This window comes from Megalopta genalis, chromosome 7 (genome assembly GCF_051020955.1).
Source record: "Megalopta genalis isolate 19385.01 chromosome 7, iyMegGena1_principal, whole genome shotgun sequence".
Taxonomy (NCBI): Eukaryota; Metazoa; Arthropoda; class Insecta; order Hymenoptera; family Halictidae; genus Megalopta; species Megalopta genalis.
Genome location: NC_135019.1, coordinates 22,453,356 through 22,471,144, shown reverse-complemented (window position 1 = coordinate 22,471,144; position 17,789 = coordinate 22,453,356). Strand labels below are relative to the sequence as shown.

Genomic DNA, 17,789 nt, shown 5'->3' with positions numbered 1-17,789 from the left:
GCTGATAAACTTAAGGAGCAAATCCAGCTGCTGCATAGCACGTACTGTCAAACGAATATTTGACAATGGGATCTAACGGTAGAACAGCGGTTGTACGCTAAAGCTTTTGTTGTATCATTGTGACACATTTTTCACAGTTTCTGAAAAAGAAATCTTATTTTAACCTTGCCTGATGTTACCACAATTTTTATTTTCGAAAGAAGCAATTTGCAATTTTAATTGCTTTTCTTCCTACGTCGATCTTTTACGATTTGATTTGACGTTATGGGAAAATTAAGGGTTCATGCATTGAGGAACGTGACCTTCAGGAATTTCTTCTAAAAAAAGATGAGTCCTTTTATTAAAACGAGTATCTTTTGTACAACTTCTAGTAGTTATGTCGCTGAAAAAACTTCGAAAATACCTGAATAACGAAATTAATTACGCCGGTTTTACTTCATTAGCGTACAGCTAATAGTAAAAGTATGCATACGCCCTTTAATCCGAATCATTCTTTCTAAATTAAACTAACAGTCTGTCTTGAATATCTTTTTAGATATTCCTTATCTCTGTTAGTTATAATTCGATTAAGATTCGAGAAATATTATGCAGACAGAAAATACGATCTAGTCAGGAGATACATTCTCGGAAAGCATTACTCGTAATCTGAAACTCCATTGTTAAGTGTTCTAATGTGTTCGCTGAAGGATTCTCGTCAATACAGGGATCTGATCGCCAGGTTCGGAACTGGCGGAAACATAGTGACCGGAACCAATTAGTCATATTTGTTTAGAAATATTACGATCAGCTGTGTCAGTTCAACTGAAACGGCTGCCCGTTGCACCCATATCATAAATTGATGCTGAAGCGCTCGCTAAACCACCTTACAGCTGTTCAGCTCGCCTCTCATTGGTCACTCTATTTTGTTAATAACTCGTAAACGAAGCCGCGGATTGTATTTTCGCTAAGGAAAAAGTTACTTCAAATGACCTCAGGAACCACCCACTTCCAAATTGCGAGATTTTTTACTTCGTTACCATACATTCAGTAACAAAAATTTGTGTGAATTTATCTGAATCAGTTTTGTTTTAAATTGGACCAACAAACTTAAATTTTTTTGCATATCAATTATCAAGATGTACAAACCTCAATGTTTATATTATTGTTGCTAGCTCAGGTAAAGAAGTTGAAAAACATAATTTTCTGGCATTTCAACCAATTGCAATTTTTGTAAAAGATGTTTTAGCTCTTTGCTTAGTTAACTTAATCTAAATCTCAAGACAGATTCAAGTCGTTGGTCCAATTTTATAAAAGTTATTCCGTTTTAAAACTAGACTTTTTCTATTGAGTGTACGCGGATAGATTAACGACTGAATAAGTACGCGTATGTTTATCCGAAAGAGGAAGGGGGAGAGAGAGAATGAGAGCGAGGAAGAGAATGAGATAGTTACAACTAAAACATGTCAAACCGAGTGCTTTTTTGTAACCGGAAGACGGAAAATAGATAAGTATTCTCCTTCATTCACATATCTGAGTTGTATTATCACTTATCTCTATAAGTTATAGTTTCATTAAAATTCAAAAAATGTTATGTGTTTGTGTGTGTGTGTGTGTGTGTGTGTGTGTGTGTAAACCTTCATTATAGAAAATGCATTCTAGTCGAGAAAGGCACTATATAGTCGTAATTTATAACTCATTTCCGTTATTATTGATCTCTGCAGTTTCCTATTCCATTAAAATATGATTGACATGTTCCCTCAACATCACAACTATTAATTAAAATTTTTTATTTATATCTCAGTGAAGGTAAAGTTGCAACTTCAGAATATTCAAATCTAACATAATCTACTGGTTGTCGTACAAAAATTAGTGACTCTTTTATTTGCGGAATTTATGAATTTATGTCTAAGATAGGTAGATAAGATATAAAACAGTAAAACCTTTAGAAAAATTCGAAAAATTCACATAACCAGACATTAAATAAAAATGTATTCCTTCTTCTAACACTTAATAAACTGAAGATTTGATTCAATTTGACTTTTCTTTTTATCGACCGAAACAGTGCATTAAGGAATTTACATGATTCCATACAATATTTTATTTATTGAAGCTACAGAAACGTAAAATGGCATGAATATACAGGATGTCCCATTTATGTTGAGATTATAAAAAATGTTCGGATTTAAAACACCGGATTTAAAAAAAAAAAACTGACACGTGTCTTTTAATATTTCGTGTATGGAGTCAAATGGCACTACTAGTTTTTTAATGCGTAGGCGTTTTCGAGGTTATTTTAAGGTCATCTTGTTTCTTTTTAAACCTAGATTTTTTATTTCGGAATCATATTCTACCTAAAAAAGTGCATAACTTTTATTTCAAACAATAGTTGTACATTCTTTTACGTAGAATATAATTCTGAAATAAAAAATATAGGTTTGTGGTAAGAAAAATAAGATGACCCTGAAATAACGTTGAAACGCCCACGCATTAAAAAACTAGTCTAGACCCACTCGAAATATTAAAGCATTATTATTATTATTATTTACAATTTCAACTTAAATGGGACACTCTGGATACAGTTAATAAATGAGATAACTTGAAATCTGTCTTGTTCTAATTAAATAAAATTTCATCTTTTAATTTTTGCCATTTTTCAAAATATTATATTTTCTTTCTTGAAAGTAACGCGTCTGAGTAGTGCAGCACATTTTAGAAATCTTAATTAAACTATCCTTTCATTACATTTCATGTTCTCGTGAACAAATAACAAAACTTTCTATGATCTAGAATAAATATTGTAAATAAAAAAGTAATGCACATGCACTAAGAATTATTATTGAATTATTGAATGACGCAGAAAATTATGAATATCTATAAAAGGGTTAAATAATAGTTACAATTTTTTGGATATTTATGTCCAAGCGAAAGTCCTAGAACAAGACATACGCGAAAGCTCTCCATATTGGTAGAAATTGGCCAAATTAAGTGCTTCTGTGCTCTTTGTCAATGGTATAATATAAACCTATTATAATATATTATAATATGGTACAATATATTGAATTATGTATGCAGTATGTGATTTATGGTGTGATACTATTCGTTACACACAAAGTAGTTATTGCCCGTTAACTTTTACAAATGATGACGGATGCCAATTAAAAAAAAAGTATAATTCCGAGGAAAATAGGAAAGGAAAGGGCATATGGAATTTGCATTTATACATCATTTAGTATTTAAGAGCTTATTCTAGTGTGAACTTTTGAAAAATAAATTTTTTCTGCATATTCTAAAAGGGCGTAGTTACAAAAATACATCTCTGGAACCTTACATGCGAACTCCTAAAATTAATGAAATTATGGTTTTTAAAGGACACGACAACCTTATGTCATTATCGATATATTAAACTTGGAGGCATTTTTCTCGAAACTATGTTTTTCAGAATGATGTCTATGACATCTCAAAATCTACTTGACCAATTGACTAAAAATTTTAAGTACACGTTTAGCCTTTTCTAGAATCAACCAAAAATTGTTATCTTTTCCTATTTCTTAGGCCTCTGAAATGTAACAAAACGTGCAAAACTCGATCATCGAGTTTCAAAGTATCGCCACCTTTTTTAATTACCGACCTTTTTCTTTTCTTCTATTATCTGCTATAGCCAAATTCATACTAATTAAGGGGAGCTTTCACGTCTTTTTTATTTCAGACAAGCGGAATGGCCGGAATCATGGACACCGTGAGGCGACGTTTTTTTAAATGCGACTATGTTTGAGAGTATGCAGTGCCACAAATTTTATTTTCGTTCTCGTTCCAAAAAAGTTTGAAACGTCGTTGAAACACGTACAAATAAACCTTGTCAATTTGACTGCAAAAGTTACAATAGTTTTTTTGCAAAAAATTCCCTTAACAAAGTTAAAGGCACATGCACTTCACATAGAATACCCCCTTAAACGTCATGATCATTAATAAGTTCATCAATGTGGTACGAGCAAACATTTCGTTTTGTCTTTACCAGTCTATTGTAAATAGATACTCAACACTTAATGTTCAGATCAGATCAGATTCAGATGATCAGTGTAGCATTTAATATTTTGTGTAAAAACGAATCCCACACATAAGGATCATGTTCAATCAATTAGAGGTCTCTGTTTCATGTGTGTAAAAGTACATACACACATAATATATATACACATAATTATAATAAAATATTAAATTATTATTAAAATATATATTATTACAATGATAAAAAAAATATATATACACATAATTTAAATACACGAGTACACGTGTAATATTAAATACACGGATACATGGATACATATATATGTATGTATTTTTAATAAACGTAATCAATAGTCGACAACAATCGAAAAATAAAAATGCATCGGTTGCAATTGTTACGCAACTCGGACACTGTATGTACGATTGACGGATGATATAATGCATAATTACGCGTATATTAAGAACACAGACACTTAATTCGCAAATACACGGTTCACGGATTCCGTGTACACGTGTTCCTTCACTACACGTACAAAATCGTAAACTCTACAATCAATGACTCTTTCAAAACCTCTGATGACTTCAATAATCTATAAAATATCATAATAACAAAAGTGAGATAAGTATAATACGATAAAAATTCCGGAACTCCATAACCGGACATTAAAAAAATGTATTTCTTCGTCTAATAATTCAAATAAATTAAAAATAATATAGCAATACTCACTTTTGATACTTTTACTGTTTTTTTTTATTTCACCTACACATTTTTGTCATAAACGTATAAAAATCATAGTTTAATTATATCACTAGTTTCCGTATAATGAGAATGAAAGTGAATTTCTATTTTCTTTCTGGTTTGTACAGTTGATGCAGGAAATTTCTATTTGTAATTAATGCCTTTTATGGAACGACAGGATTTTACAGAGTCAATTAGAAAGTTGTAGCTCATGAGCGTTCGATTCATACTGTTTCGCCGTATGAAATTTTCACGGGATGAATGCGACTACGATAAAGCATGATGATAGAATATTATCTTAAAAAGCATAGGCAGACGATGGAAACATAACTTATGAATTCCTTTGCTTCTATGGGCAACAGAAGATATGAATCATAAAATGAAACACTGTATTGTGAAGATCGATAGAATTTTGGCACAAGTGCCTAACTATTTTGTATTTCTTTCACATGCGTTGTGATTAATGTGTTTTTCAGTATTTCCGTAAACTCTCGCTTAGTATGCCGTAGACGATTTGCAATTCATATGTTTTTACAGTAGTCGTTTGAAGAGTGGCCTTGATCTTTAAGGTCGCAATTTCGGTCCCTAATCTTACCAAGTCATTTGCAAACAGTACTTCCTTCTCCATAAACATCGCATTCCTTATTTACTGTTCTAGTCATGATTTTATCTTCTCGATCAAATAAAAGCATCAAAATTGATTTAACTTCACTTTGCACTTTTATAATGTAGCATGTCTACCGGAAGTAATGAATCGATCGCAACCAGACGGCGAATTTTATGCATTTATAACTAAAATTGAATAATGAAGCTTCGAGCAGTGCAAGGTATGCAAAAATGTAATAATATTAATATGTTATTATGATTCGATTAACAATATTAAAGGAAGAAACGAATTTCTATTCGGCTCCTGTGTCTTCTGTTAATTACAATGAAATAATAAAAAAAACTCATTTTCGATAATTTTGTAACGTCGATAATCTAATATATGGTTAGAAGATCAAATTAAACAATGTTATACAAGAGATGTATTTATGTAAGAAGGTATTTATAACCATTAAGGTCTGACTCAAACAACTTGGAAGGGCTCCGGATATTTTGTTTTAACCCTTCAATATCGTAACGAACAGTGGTCAATTGTATTTTCTGAAAGTCCAATCTATATGTGTTCCTCCTATGTGTATGTGTAGTAGAACCTCGGTGTAGCAAGTACACAAAGCCTCGCTCTTAAATTAATATTGGCATACCAATCTTCAACGTTTGCAAGTTTAAAAAATACCGTAATAATTAAATTAAGTTAGCGTAGGGGGATAGCCGCTGCATCGTTGGAATTGAGTTCCGTCATCTCTATCGACTGTTCCGCTTTACTGTAACATTCCCTTGACCGTTAATAAAAACATAACTTCGCTATTTAAACCGACCCAGGAAATTCGTTATAATAATTTATAATTGAAATAGGAAGCACAAAAGCATCAGCAAATGAAAACAGCATCGCAATCAGTTGCAATTTTCGTATTATTTTAAAATATAATGGCTTTATTTTATCAGGTATTGTAACACGAGCTGTTGATCTTTTTAACAATAAACCTGTCAATCTCACTAAAGAAGGAAAACAATTGTTATCTAACTGTCGTATTGCAAACGAGGTAGAAAGTTTCTATTTTGTATAAAGCTACGGAGTCTTGTGACAGCATTTAATCGAATTCCAAAAATATTAAATACTTTCAGAATACTTTACGAAAACCTTGATTCTTTAATTTAAGGAATACATTTTCCTTTACATATCCTTGGGTCTTATGATCTCATAAAAGATATAGACAACGAATGTCAGAACAATCTCATTTCCCTTTTACTCGTTCATAACTTTTCCCTGGAAATTTATGGTTGCTACCCTCTTTCTGCGGTCCATCCGGGTCATATTGGTCCATAGATGGTCTAAAAGATATAGATTTGGTGACTGTGAAGGGCTGTTTTAAAGATAATTTAACGCCGTACGTTTATAGCACCCTAATTAGTAACACATACACTGATTATAAATAATAAAGCACCTCAAGATTTTTGGGTATGAACATCTATTTGTTCATATACATGAAAAATGAATACACAACAAAATAAGATATTAGTTTTGATAATATAATATATGAAAAAATTAAATAAATCGTCCTACCCATTTGTTATTTATACAACAAAAAATTTAATTTTATGAGGACAAAATGATAAGGCACTTTAAATATCAAGTAACAAAAGCATTAAAACGAAATAAAATTACATAGTTTGTTTAAGTTTTACTGTGAACTTCTATAATTGCAGATTTTAATTCGGACACTGCATTATACTGCTTTCCACCTTTATACATATAATGTTTGGCTGAGATAATGCTTAGATCAGGAGACATTGCTGATCAATTTGAAACTTTTACATTTTACTAAGCGAGTGGTATGCACAGCTGCATTATCTTGCTGAAATATACATATATTTTGTCCTAGTAATTCTGCGAGCGTAAGTCTCTATCTGTTCCTTGATTAAAAATCAGACAACACAATTCATACAACCTTGAATAAATTTTATTTTCGTCTTTCCTCTATAGCCAATCCTTATCCTTATCATTACTGTATCATCTCCACATTGTCGGCGACTTAATACCTTTTGCTCCTTTCTTAAATCATGAAAATAGTATTTATATCCATCTGGATCATCTAAATTCAGTTTTTATCATCCGTGAATATAATACGTATCCACTGTTTTTCCCACTGAATATGCTCTATTGCAAAACTTAATCAAGTGGTCCAATGTTTGTCTGTTAATGGCGGTTTTATAGTAAATTTCATCTGTTTTAAGTGCTACGTTAACTCCGCAATCCACTGGAATTTGTCAAGGCACAAGTCCAGAATTCGATGCTTTTCCTAAAAGTAATCTTTTTTCTCTTGTAGAAAGGATTGCAAGTCTCTTCCCTTCAATTTCTGTTTCCCACATATCTCGAGGTTTTGTAAAAAAATTTTGTATAACACACCAACTTCTTCTTAATTTTTTGCAATTCAAACTTCGTTTTCTCCATTACACTTTAACTGGAGTATTTTAATCTTCTCATCCTCGTTTAATGCTTTTCCTCGTCCTATAGTTCAATTTTGGATTAAGTAGTATTTAGACACTTATAAACTAAGTAATTAACAAGTGATTTCTATAGGATAGACATGCACAGAACTGCATTCTTCAACAAACTAATTCAAATGCCATAACAGTTTGTTCACTGCAAATTTCAAAACAATAAACCTCAAAGCCACAGTGCACCGTATTTTATTTGTGCATGATCTTGAAAGGGAGTTTCTCGCTTACAACGTAGTTTACTCTTTATAACTTTAAGATTTTACTAATCATATACAGTAACTCACAAAAGTGTTCGTACACCTTTTAAAACGTAATAATTTTTTTCAAACTCAACTAAATAACCCAAATTTTTTAAAGATGAAGAAACAAGTCTACTAGACGATGACTAAAAAGCTTCTTTTTTTAATTTTGCTATTACTTGGAATGAAACGAAAAAATTAAAAACCCTCGTTCATTAACCTTTTTACCTGAGCCTACAACAAAAATTTTAAAAATGCCTTTTGTAGATCTCGGTAACTTATATGAGTGCTGAAAATTTGATCGAAATCGGTTAACTTAGAGTCGAGCTACAGGCGTTGAAGAATTTTTAAAAACTGCAGATTTCTTACAGCTTTTGGTCAAAATCGTGATAAACGATAACTTGTAACAATGTCAACTGATTTCGATAACATTTTCAGGCTCAGATAAAAAAGTTTAAAACGAGAGATTTTTTATCATTCCAAATAATAGCAAAATTAAAAAAAAAACATTTCAATCATCGCCTAGTAGACTCTCTATCATCTGAAACAAATTCAAGTAATTTAGTGCAGTTTTAAAATAGTTATTGCGTTTTAAAAGTATTGCGAATACTTTTGTGAGCCACTGTCTAAAATTTTTTATGTGTACGATGATAACTTATCATTTTGTCCACCAGTATATCTTGGTGATTGAATATTCATAAAATATAACGCATTATTGAAAGAACGTAACTTAAAAGCGTAATGTCGTATACATAAAGAGTTTTTGCTAATAAAATCATTGCAATTTTGAACATTTTACATGCATTATCGTGACAAATGGATTTTATCAGCGTTCTCTGCAAAGAGACTCCATTTAAATTAACAAACTTTCGAACCGACTTATATTGCTGTGAACTGACTTTAAAATAAAATTCTATCTTAAAGTAAACTTAAAGGAACGCGTTATGTCCAGATATTATCCGAATAACCGCATTGTTTCACTACAATAGCAGTACAATTCCGGCAGCATAGAACTACATTCAAATACCCGCAACGGATCTTGCAATTTGCAAATCTACGTTTTCATCGTCAATGGGTTTGCGAGTAATGTAAGAATATCACTCTTTCATTGCATTTCGATCCTATTCCAAATCAGTGAAATTATCAAAAATTATCGCCCTAGTACAAGTCGAAAATTTCGACAATTAATTTTGCCTCGCAGCTTCCTTTAAAAGACTTCCTTGAAAACAAATATTGACAGATACATAAAAAGAAAAACTTTTATAAATACTGTGGAAGATATTTTCCACTTTTTTCTCATTCTTGCCTTTGGTGATTGCTGAATATAAAAATATTATAACAATATCTTCCGATTGTTTAAGGATCACTTATGGCCTTTTTTTACAAAATTCGGATCCATGTTATAATAGAGCCACCTAACAAATGACCAAAAAGGTTGCTGAGTATAATGGTAATTGCATGTTTGATAAGATGAATTACAGATTCTGTAAATAATTTTTCAAATCCAATACGACTATAACGGAAGCCCGACAAGATTTTTCTACCATTCTTTTCGCTTTACCACAAGAAAACTAATGCGAACCGTCCACAGAAATCTGTACACATTAGGAGCCGAGGGTACCTTAATAAATTATCAACCACATTCATCGGGCAGAATCATGACGGATTACTGCTGCGAGTAAACCTGTTTGGTCCAGCGAACGATAAATACGGGTGTGTTCGCGGAGCCAACCTCCATTTCATTCTTCCTGGGGAAGTAAACATAAATATTTGAGCAGCGTCACGAGGGTTGGTTTCCCCCCTGCTTTATGACACAAAGCCCATCAATGCATTCGCAGAGACCTTTCTTATAAGAACTATGGTTCTCACAAAATGTACATAACAGCTTTGTTTTGCAATTAGGAGTCTCGATTGAGAAGCCGTTATACTTCTCATCAAAGGAATCGTATAAGCAAACGGCGAAGGAGGATATACTTAATGGTTTCACAGAAAGATTGTCTGAAACGTTTCCATTGTACGAAAAAGATAGTAGAAAAAGGAAAATGCGAACTGGTACGTGATACGGACAAATATGATGTGACAAATGCTGATTGAATTTTTATGCAAATGAAGTTCGAACAAATCGTTTGTCAAGAAACAATGTCGAAATTACGTAATCTATGTCATATTTTTCTGACCTTCGAACATAAAAAGACTACACAAACAAAGAATGTACTAATGATTACGCGTAATAACAATGTTTCCGTTGCAACAAAAAGCAGATTGGATGGTAAAAAAGAATGATTTATTGATCGAAAAGGCTACACGTGGGCGCAAAGAAGACAGAAAAAGAAACTACGGAAAAGAATGTATCATGAACTTGAAGAAAGTGAAACACTGAAATATAGAAAAACCGAACGCACCATATCTGGCGCATAACAGGTTTATGTGTTTAGAAGTAACTGGCAAACTGGTGTAAAAGCGCTGTGATCGGGATTCAGACGAAGCGTAAAAAAGGTCTAACTGTAAACTGAGGAAATATCTTTAGATCGCAACGCTTGAGAAACGCTTCTAGGACGAAGAACTTATAAATATTTATACAGGGTGAGGCACTTAGTCGCCACGATTTTTCAGCCCCTTCCGATGGTCTGACAAAAGAACGTTTTCTATCAAAGTTAATTAATATTTAATCGATAAGAAATTGCAATTGCTTAAATTTAAAAACAAATTGATTCTCAATAAAAAAAAAAGGTCACCGTTATATTTTTAGATGAAGCTAGGTAATTTGAACTTTATATTATTGTAGGCGACGTCGAGATTTTATCAAAAATTAATTTGTTTTTAAATTTAAACAATTGCAATTTCTTATCGGTTAAATACTAATTATAACTTTTATAAGGAACATTCCTTTATCAAACCATCGGAAAGGACTGAAAAATTGTGGGGACCAATTTGTGTCTCACCTTGTATATTCAATTCATTCGTATACTTTCGCAAACCAGGACTTGGAAATATGTTGCTGCTTTTTTTGGTCTCTATTGTTTAATCGCTTTGTTAAACGTGGATTCGTGATAAAATGGTTCACAGTTCACAACAGCTTTACTGCGTTATCCGACACAATTGAATGTTATAGGAAACACGAATTAAACCGTTATTCGTCAAAAATACAAATTTACACGTGGAAATAATATTGTAATCCACGATAACGTGTGACCCTAAATGTATTCGCAAACCGCACAATAAAATAAGCTCCTGCTAAACAGACCACGAAATATTAACGGTAGCTGCACACATGCTTGTACTGACCAAAAGTAGTTTTCAGCATGAATTACACAGCGGCATCAGAAAATATTCGAAAACTAAATTTCAGATTTTCACAAAATTGTCGATCTTTGAGTTCTTGCAATTCTATAAAACAGAGCGGTATGCCAGTAGATCTGGACTTATTTTAAAACTTGAAAAAGCTATTTTTTCCATTAATTCTTCTTTAAATATTTTTACATGATATAATGGGAGTGTAATTAAAGACGTGTTTTTCACGACATTTTTGCAAATTGGAACGTACCTGAAAACATTGGAAAATTTTATTTATGACAGGAGTTACTATAGATTTGAAAATAGGATCTGAACGATCCCTTAAAACTTGATATACAGTACTTGTTTAGCCGTCTTATTAAGATTTCAATGAATCTGGCACTTTTATGATAATGTGAGATACGCCGTGAAGGCTTTAGATAATCGGGCTTATTCCTCATTTCTGCTTTGTAAAATAGCAAACGAAAATTGTATATTAAATTTCAAAGGAGTTGTTGCGTAGATGAAATTACAATCTTCAAATTTATGTTAGATTTGACCGTGAAAAATAATTTTCAATGTTTTTAAAAAACTTGTCAATACACGGTGAAAGTCGAGGTTTTAAGCTTTAAAATAGTCTAGGCTCATTATCGACATAAATATTAGAACAGACCAAAGACATAATTATAAAAGCGGTAATAATACTTGGAGTATAATCAAAATATTTACAGTGATTGATGCTTTCAACACAAGCTTTTAAATTATTCCTTTTCTTCGCAATAGAGAATCATATTAAAGTAGTGGCGACTACAAAATTTACAAATAATTAGTTTGAGCAGAAATATGTGTATTACAGTAGAATGTATCAATGTACCAGTACGTAACATGTTTCAGATGGTGAAAATGATGATGACTGTTGTAACAGTATTTTCTATCTGTTGGCTGCCATTTAATATATTGACCGTAAGTAGCTTCTTTTAATAAATCTCTTGTTATCTCATACAGTAGAAAACTTTCTCCCCAGAACAATAAAAATTAAAGTATACATACGTTAACAAAAACCTAAATATCTTTGTTTACTATTCTAGCTGTATTCAGTTATCTTCTTTTTTATTTACAATGATATTCATTTCATCAAAATATGAAATAAAACATCTCATAAATTTTAATCTTTTCAAATATGTTTGTATATCACAAATAAAATAACGATTTCATTCATGACGATCAATTTAAATATTAGTTCTTATTAACTTTAGGTTGTTATCAAGATCTATTGATTAATATGTCTAGCCTCAAATATTCTACACAACATGCAATTGCCAAGTTCATTACTTTAAAGTAGTGATAGCATACACGAGTGGTACCACCATTCCCTATATCCAATGATAATCAGTGATTATTAATCACTATTAACGCCACTAGTCAGTTAATTTTCTCCTAAACTGTTTCCGTATTCCGTGGGCGATAAGGAATATGTACATAATTTTCCATTCTTCTCCGATTTTGCGTCATCTCTGTAATAGCAAGAAACCATAAATGACAAAATATCCAGATCGATAACTTGAATCACAACAATTCAAAATTATACAAAATTCAACTTCAGAAAATTATATAATCCATTCCAAGTTCCTTGGTGAGATTTTTTTACACATTGTGTACTAATCATAGATATTATATTATTATAAATTATATTTAAATATATTTAGTACACACAAACATATTCAATGATATATTGTGCAATATACTATATATATATTGTTTCCTGTTATTCACGTTCCAGTAACCTTTGCACACCATGAAAGCTAAAAATATTTCTCTATCTATGGCGGATGTTCAACTGATACTTAATTGTTAGTATGACTATTTATTACTTCTGAAAAACTAATGTTCACGATTATGGTAGAACTCCATTTATTGGAACGAAATTTTGGGCAATGCCCGATTTAGTGAACTTCTGCTGAGCTCATATTATCTGAACTACTGTCGAGTGTTACTGCAATTATGTGAATACCTTAGGTATTGCGAAGGTAAACAAATATAAACTCGGCACGTTTTCTTTCATTTATCTGAACGAAAAATTACAAGTAATGGGGATAATCAGCGGACTCCTACTATACAAACCTACCCGATTATAATATATGAATACTAATATAATTATATGAACTATACTTGTCTCCCGCCGAGTTCATATACTGTACTTCCTTCTTTATCGACGTTTACGGTGTTATTTACATACGGTATTATTATACATATTGTTAGCATTAATCTCACTAGTGAAGAATTCAGCTTTCGAAAATTTACCCGACGCATTTTAATATTCCTTAAATTGGTTTCTCACGTACTGTATCACTAATTATAAGAAATTGTATTCTATGTATACATTCAAAATTGGCACCTAATAGTCAACAGGATACACTACCGAAAAATTCAACTTTTGGAAATTATTTAAAATTAGAAATTTTTATCGCATATTTAAAATTATATTTTATGTTTAGGTACTAATGGATAACAACTTGTCGGTGAGCGAATGGACTGGATTGCCTTTTTTGTGGATGATTGTTCATTGGCTGGCTATGTCTCACTCCTGTTACAACCCAGTAATTTATTGTTGGATGAATGCAACATTTCGAAGTGGTTTCATGACTGCAATTAATCGACTGCCTTGCGTGCATCGTATCATTGATCGTGAAACGCAACGTAATGATAACAACAATGCCAGTCCAGTTAGAATCCCTTTAAATGGTAATTGAACTCTGTTTAATTATTCGTAGCAATGCCACATGGTGCCTGAACATTCAACATATATGAAGTATCAACAAATTAGCTGCAAAAACCGAAAAGGGTGACTTCTTACGATAAAATAAGACGAAAATGTAGAAAAGAAATTTCGCTGTACTTCTGTATTTAAAAGTAAAATTTTAGTAAGGTGTCCGATCGTTAGTTACAATAAATTCTCCCCAATTGTTCTTCAGCTTGTAAACAAAAATGAACAGTTTGGAAAAAGGTTTTTATAGTTCCCGATGTCGATTTTTGTTTACAAGCTGAAGGACAATTCGGAAGAATTTACTGTACTTTCCACTTATTTTGAACGTGGTAGCGTACGCACGAGATACTGTAGCCCACGAAAATGTTCGTACACCTTTTAAAACGCAATAACTTTTCCAAAAATCAACTAAATGACTTGAATTTTTTTTAAATGATAGAACGATTAGTTTACTAGACGATGACTAAAAAACATTTTTTTTAATTTTACTGTTACTTGGAATGAGAGAGAGAAAAGAAAAAATTGAAAACCTACATTTTTTAACTTTTTTATCTGAGCCTATAACGAAAATTTAAAAAATACTTTTTGTAGATCTCGGCAACTTATACGCGTGCTGAAAATTTGATCGAAATCAGTTAACCCAGAGTTGAGCTACAGGCGTTGAAATATTTAAAAAATTGCAGATTTCTTACAGCTTTTGGTCAAAATCATGATAAAACTGCGATTTTTTCGATCTTTAATTTGTTGTAACAACGTGAACCGATTTCGATAAAATTTTTAACATGCATATAAGTTATCGAAATCTACGAAAGACATTTCTTAAATTTTTGTTATAGGCTCAGATAAAAAAGTTAAAAAACGAGAAATCTTTATTTTTTTGTCATGACAAGTAATAGTAGAATTTAAAAAAATAATTTCATCGTTTAGTAGACTATTCCTTCATCATCTAAAAAAAATTCGTGTCATTTAGTTCAGTTTTAAAATAGTTATTGCGTTTTAAAAGGTGTACGAACACTTTTGTGAACCACTGTACATTGTTGTTACGAGACTGCGAATCCATTGCATTTATAAAAAATTTTTAAATGATATTACATTATATTTGACTTATTAAAATTATTAAAGGAGCTTATATATTTTCATTGAACTTCTGTTTTCTGCAATATGATAATTTCTATTTTACATAAAGACCTTTAAAACCATATGAAAAGTATTACTTTACATTTTTGGGTTAATTTTTTCGTATAGATTCATACCTTGCTTAATTTGTATCGGGACGAGATGAAAATAATACAGTACCTAAAACAACGCTAAATTAATGAACTACTAAAAAGAAAAGAGTGCACCTTAATGAAAAATGACAGATTTAGAAGCTTTACGTTAAGTTTCCTGTTTCAAAAATAATATCATGCAAGTTTGCGATGTGATAACAACTGACAAAGTGACCAATGGGTAAAATGTATTCAAAACGTTGACTTAAAACAGATACATATTCATCAACTCAAATGAGGTGTTGTTGATTCGTTGCTTAAAGCGACATTAAGAATGTCTCTTGATTAAGTAAATTAAAACATATATGTCAGATAATTTTATTGTGGAAGTACTGATTCGTCAATTTATTTGGCACTGTTTGCATGTATGTGGATCACTCTTCCCTCGCTCATCGGCTAAACTGTTAAGAAGCGCTAAGAGACTAGGAAAAGACTAGAAACATCAGAAAACTAGAGATCGCGGAGTCGGAAGTGTTTCGATTCTCCTCCTAGGATCCCACATGCGTAAATTGCGCCTGGTAACGATTAAAAGTCAAATTTAAAACAAAAAAAAAGAATCAAACAGAAACGTCAGAAGAATTTTTATAATTATTTATTACTTGAAACAAATCTATATAAGTTACAAAAGGTCTTCTATGTTCAACTTATTAGCTATCGATATCAAGAATATTACAATCTATCAATAGACTGCGGATTTTTTGCATTTATGAGTAAATAAAAATAGGTTATAATTAAAGTACTAATTTTATTAAAAGAATTTCAGAATAACAATAAAATAGAGTTCCGATTATCCAGCACGGTTTGTTTCCAATGTACTTGTCATTCTATTTATCATATAATTAGTGTTTCAGCTAATCTGTTTTAATACCGAAATCATTCTAGTTCTATAATTGCGTAACTTTGCTTCAACTGTTACACATGAAATATAGTAATTGCAAAACTAAGAGAATATTTTGAGGATACAAAAATGTTCAGAGAATTTTTCAACGTTCATATTATGGCATAGAAACTCATTTATTGTCGTAAATATAGAAAAAATCAAATATATATTACACCTAAAAATGATTTTTGTCATAAGGAAAATGTGTATGCGCAAAATAACATAAAGTTAAACAATTTGACAAATTTTTTGAAGATACAGAAATGTTCAGGAAACTCTGCTGCAGATGATATAGATGATATAGATTATCATTCAAAAAGGTTTATTTATTATTGCAAATGTAAAGAACAAATGATTCTTGACACTACCGCAATAAGATACAATGTAAAAATCGGCAAGAATCATCTGCTTCTGCAAATATAAAAATAGCACCACTACATGTAGTGGCAAAACGCTTTGGCAAAACTAATCGTCAAAATTACCCAGGGATAATAATAATGAAAATTCGTTATTTTTTGACACAGATGGCACGACTGTACTAACCTACTTTTTGAATGGATTTAAGGCAGTGATGCGATCTGTACAAAATATCATCTGTGAATAATTTTGGCAAATTGTTTGAGCGTTTTGCCACCGCGAGTAGTAGCGCTATTTTTACATTTCAGAAGCAGATGCCGATTTTGACATTGTATCTGATGGTTGTAGCGACAAAAATCATTTATTCTCTCTATATTTGTAATGATAAATAAACTTTTTTGAAGCGAGAATCATTTGTAGACGTAGCCAATGTTCAATTTTCTCTACAGAGTGTTCCATAATTATGTTGACACCCGGAAAGGGGCGATTCTTGAAGTCTTTTAAAATAACTTTTTCCTTAGTGCAAATGCAATTTCATTTCATGCGCGGCTTTCAAAATGCGATTTCATTCGCGGCCTTATTCATAAATTATTAATGAAAAACAGTAACCAATGAGAGACGAGCTCGGCTGACGCAAAAAGTTACTTTAAATGACATGAGGAATCATCCCTTTCCGGATATTAACAAAATTATGAGACACCTTGTATAGTGCCAATAATAAAAAGTATTTGATTATACAAGGTGTCCCAAAAATGTCTCGCATTCCAAAAATGAGGGTTTCCTAAGGTCATTTGAAGTAAATTGTTCCTTAACGAAAATGAAATTCGCCGTTTTGTTTACGAGTTATTGGTGAAAAACAGTAACCAATGCGAGACGAAATCAGCAGACGCGAGACGATCGAGCCTATGAACGAAGCTGGGCTTCGTGCGCTTGTTGGCTGGGTCGCCTCGTGCCAGTCGAGTTCGCATCTTATTGGTCAACGTTTTTTGTTAATAACTCGTAAATAAAGGGGAAAGTTACTTCGAATAACCTCAAGAACCCTCCATTTTCGGATTGCGAGACATTTTTGGAACACCCTGTACATGCCGGATAATTGGAATTCTACTATATACCTATCATTTTACATCTATTAGCATTATTGAAAAGAGAACTTTTTACTTGATCTCTGTTTCTTGCAAATAAT

At 31.7% G+C, this 17,789-nt stretch overlaps 1 protein-coding gene across 6 annotated transcripts in view; it reads left to right on the top strand.

Moving 5' to 3' along the window:
• Positions 1–17,789, top strand: part of LOC143259846 (RYamide receptor) — a 284,265-nt gene that overhangs the window by 265,449 nt on the left and 1,027 nt on the right. For 4 of the 6 annotated variants that reach the window (XR_013033846.1, XR_013033845.1, XR_013033844.1 and 1 more), the window contains exons 5-6: positions 12,232–12,300; positions 13,833–14,079. Coding sequence is in view for 1 of the 6 variants with exons in the window: in XM_076523620.1 (XP_076379735.1) it covers positions 12,232–12,300; positions 13,833–14,079 (316 nt within the window). In the remaining 5 variants the exon portion in view is untranslated. Of the gene's footprint in view, positions 1–12,231; positions 12,301–13,832; positions 14,080–15,778; positions 15,888–17,789 lie in introns of all 6 variants that reach the window. The other 2 variants (XR_013033848.1, XR_013033847.1) reach the window with 2 other exon arrangements.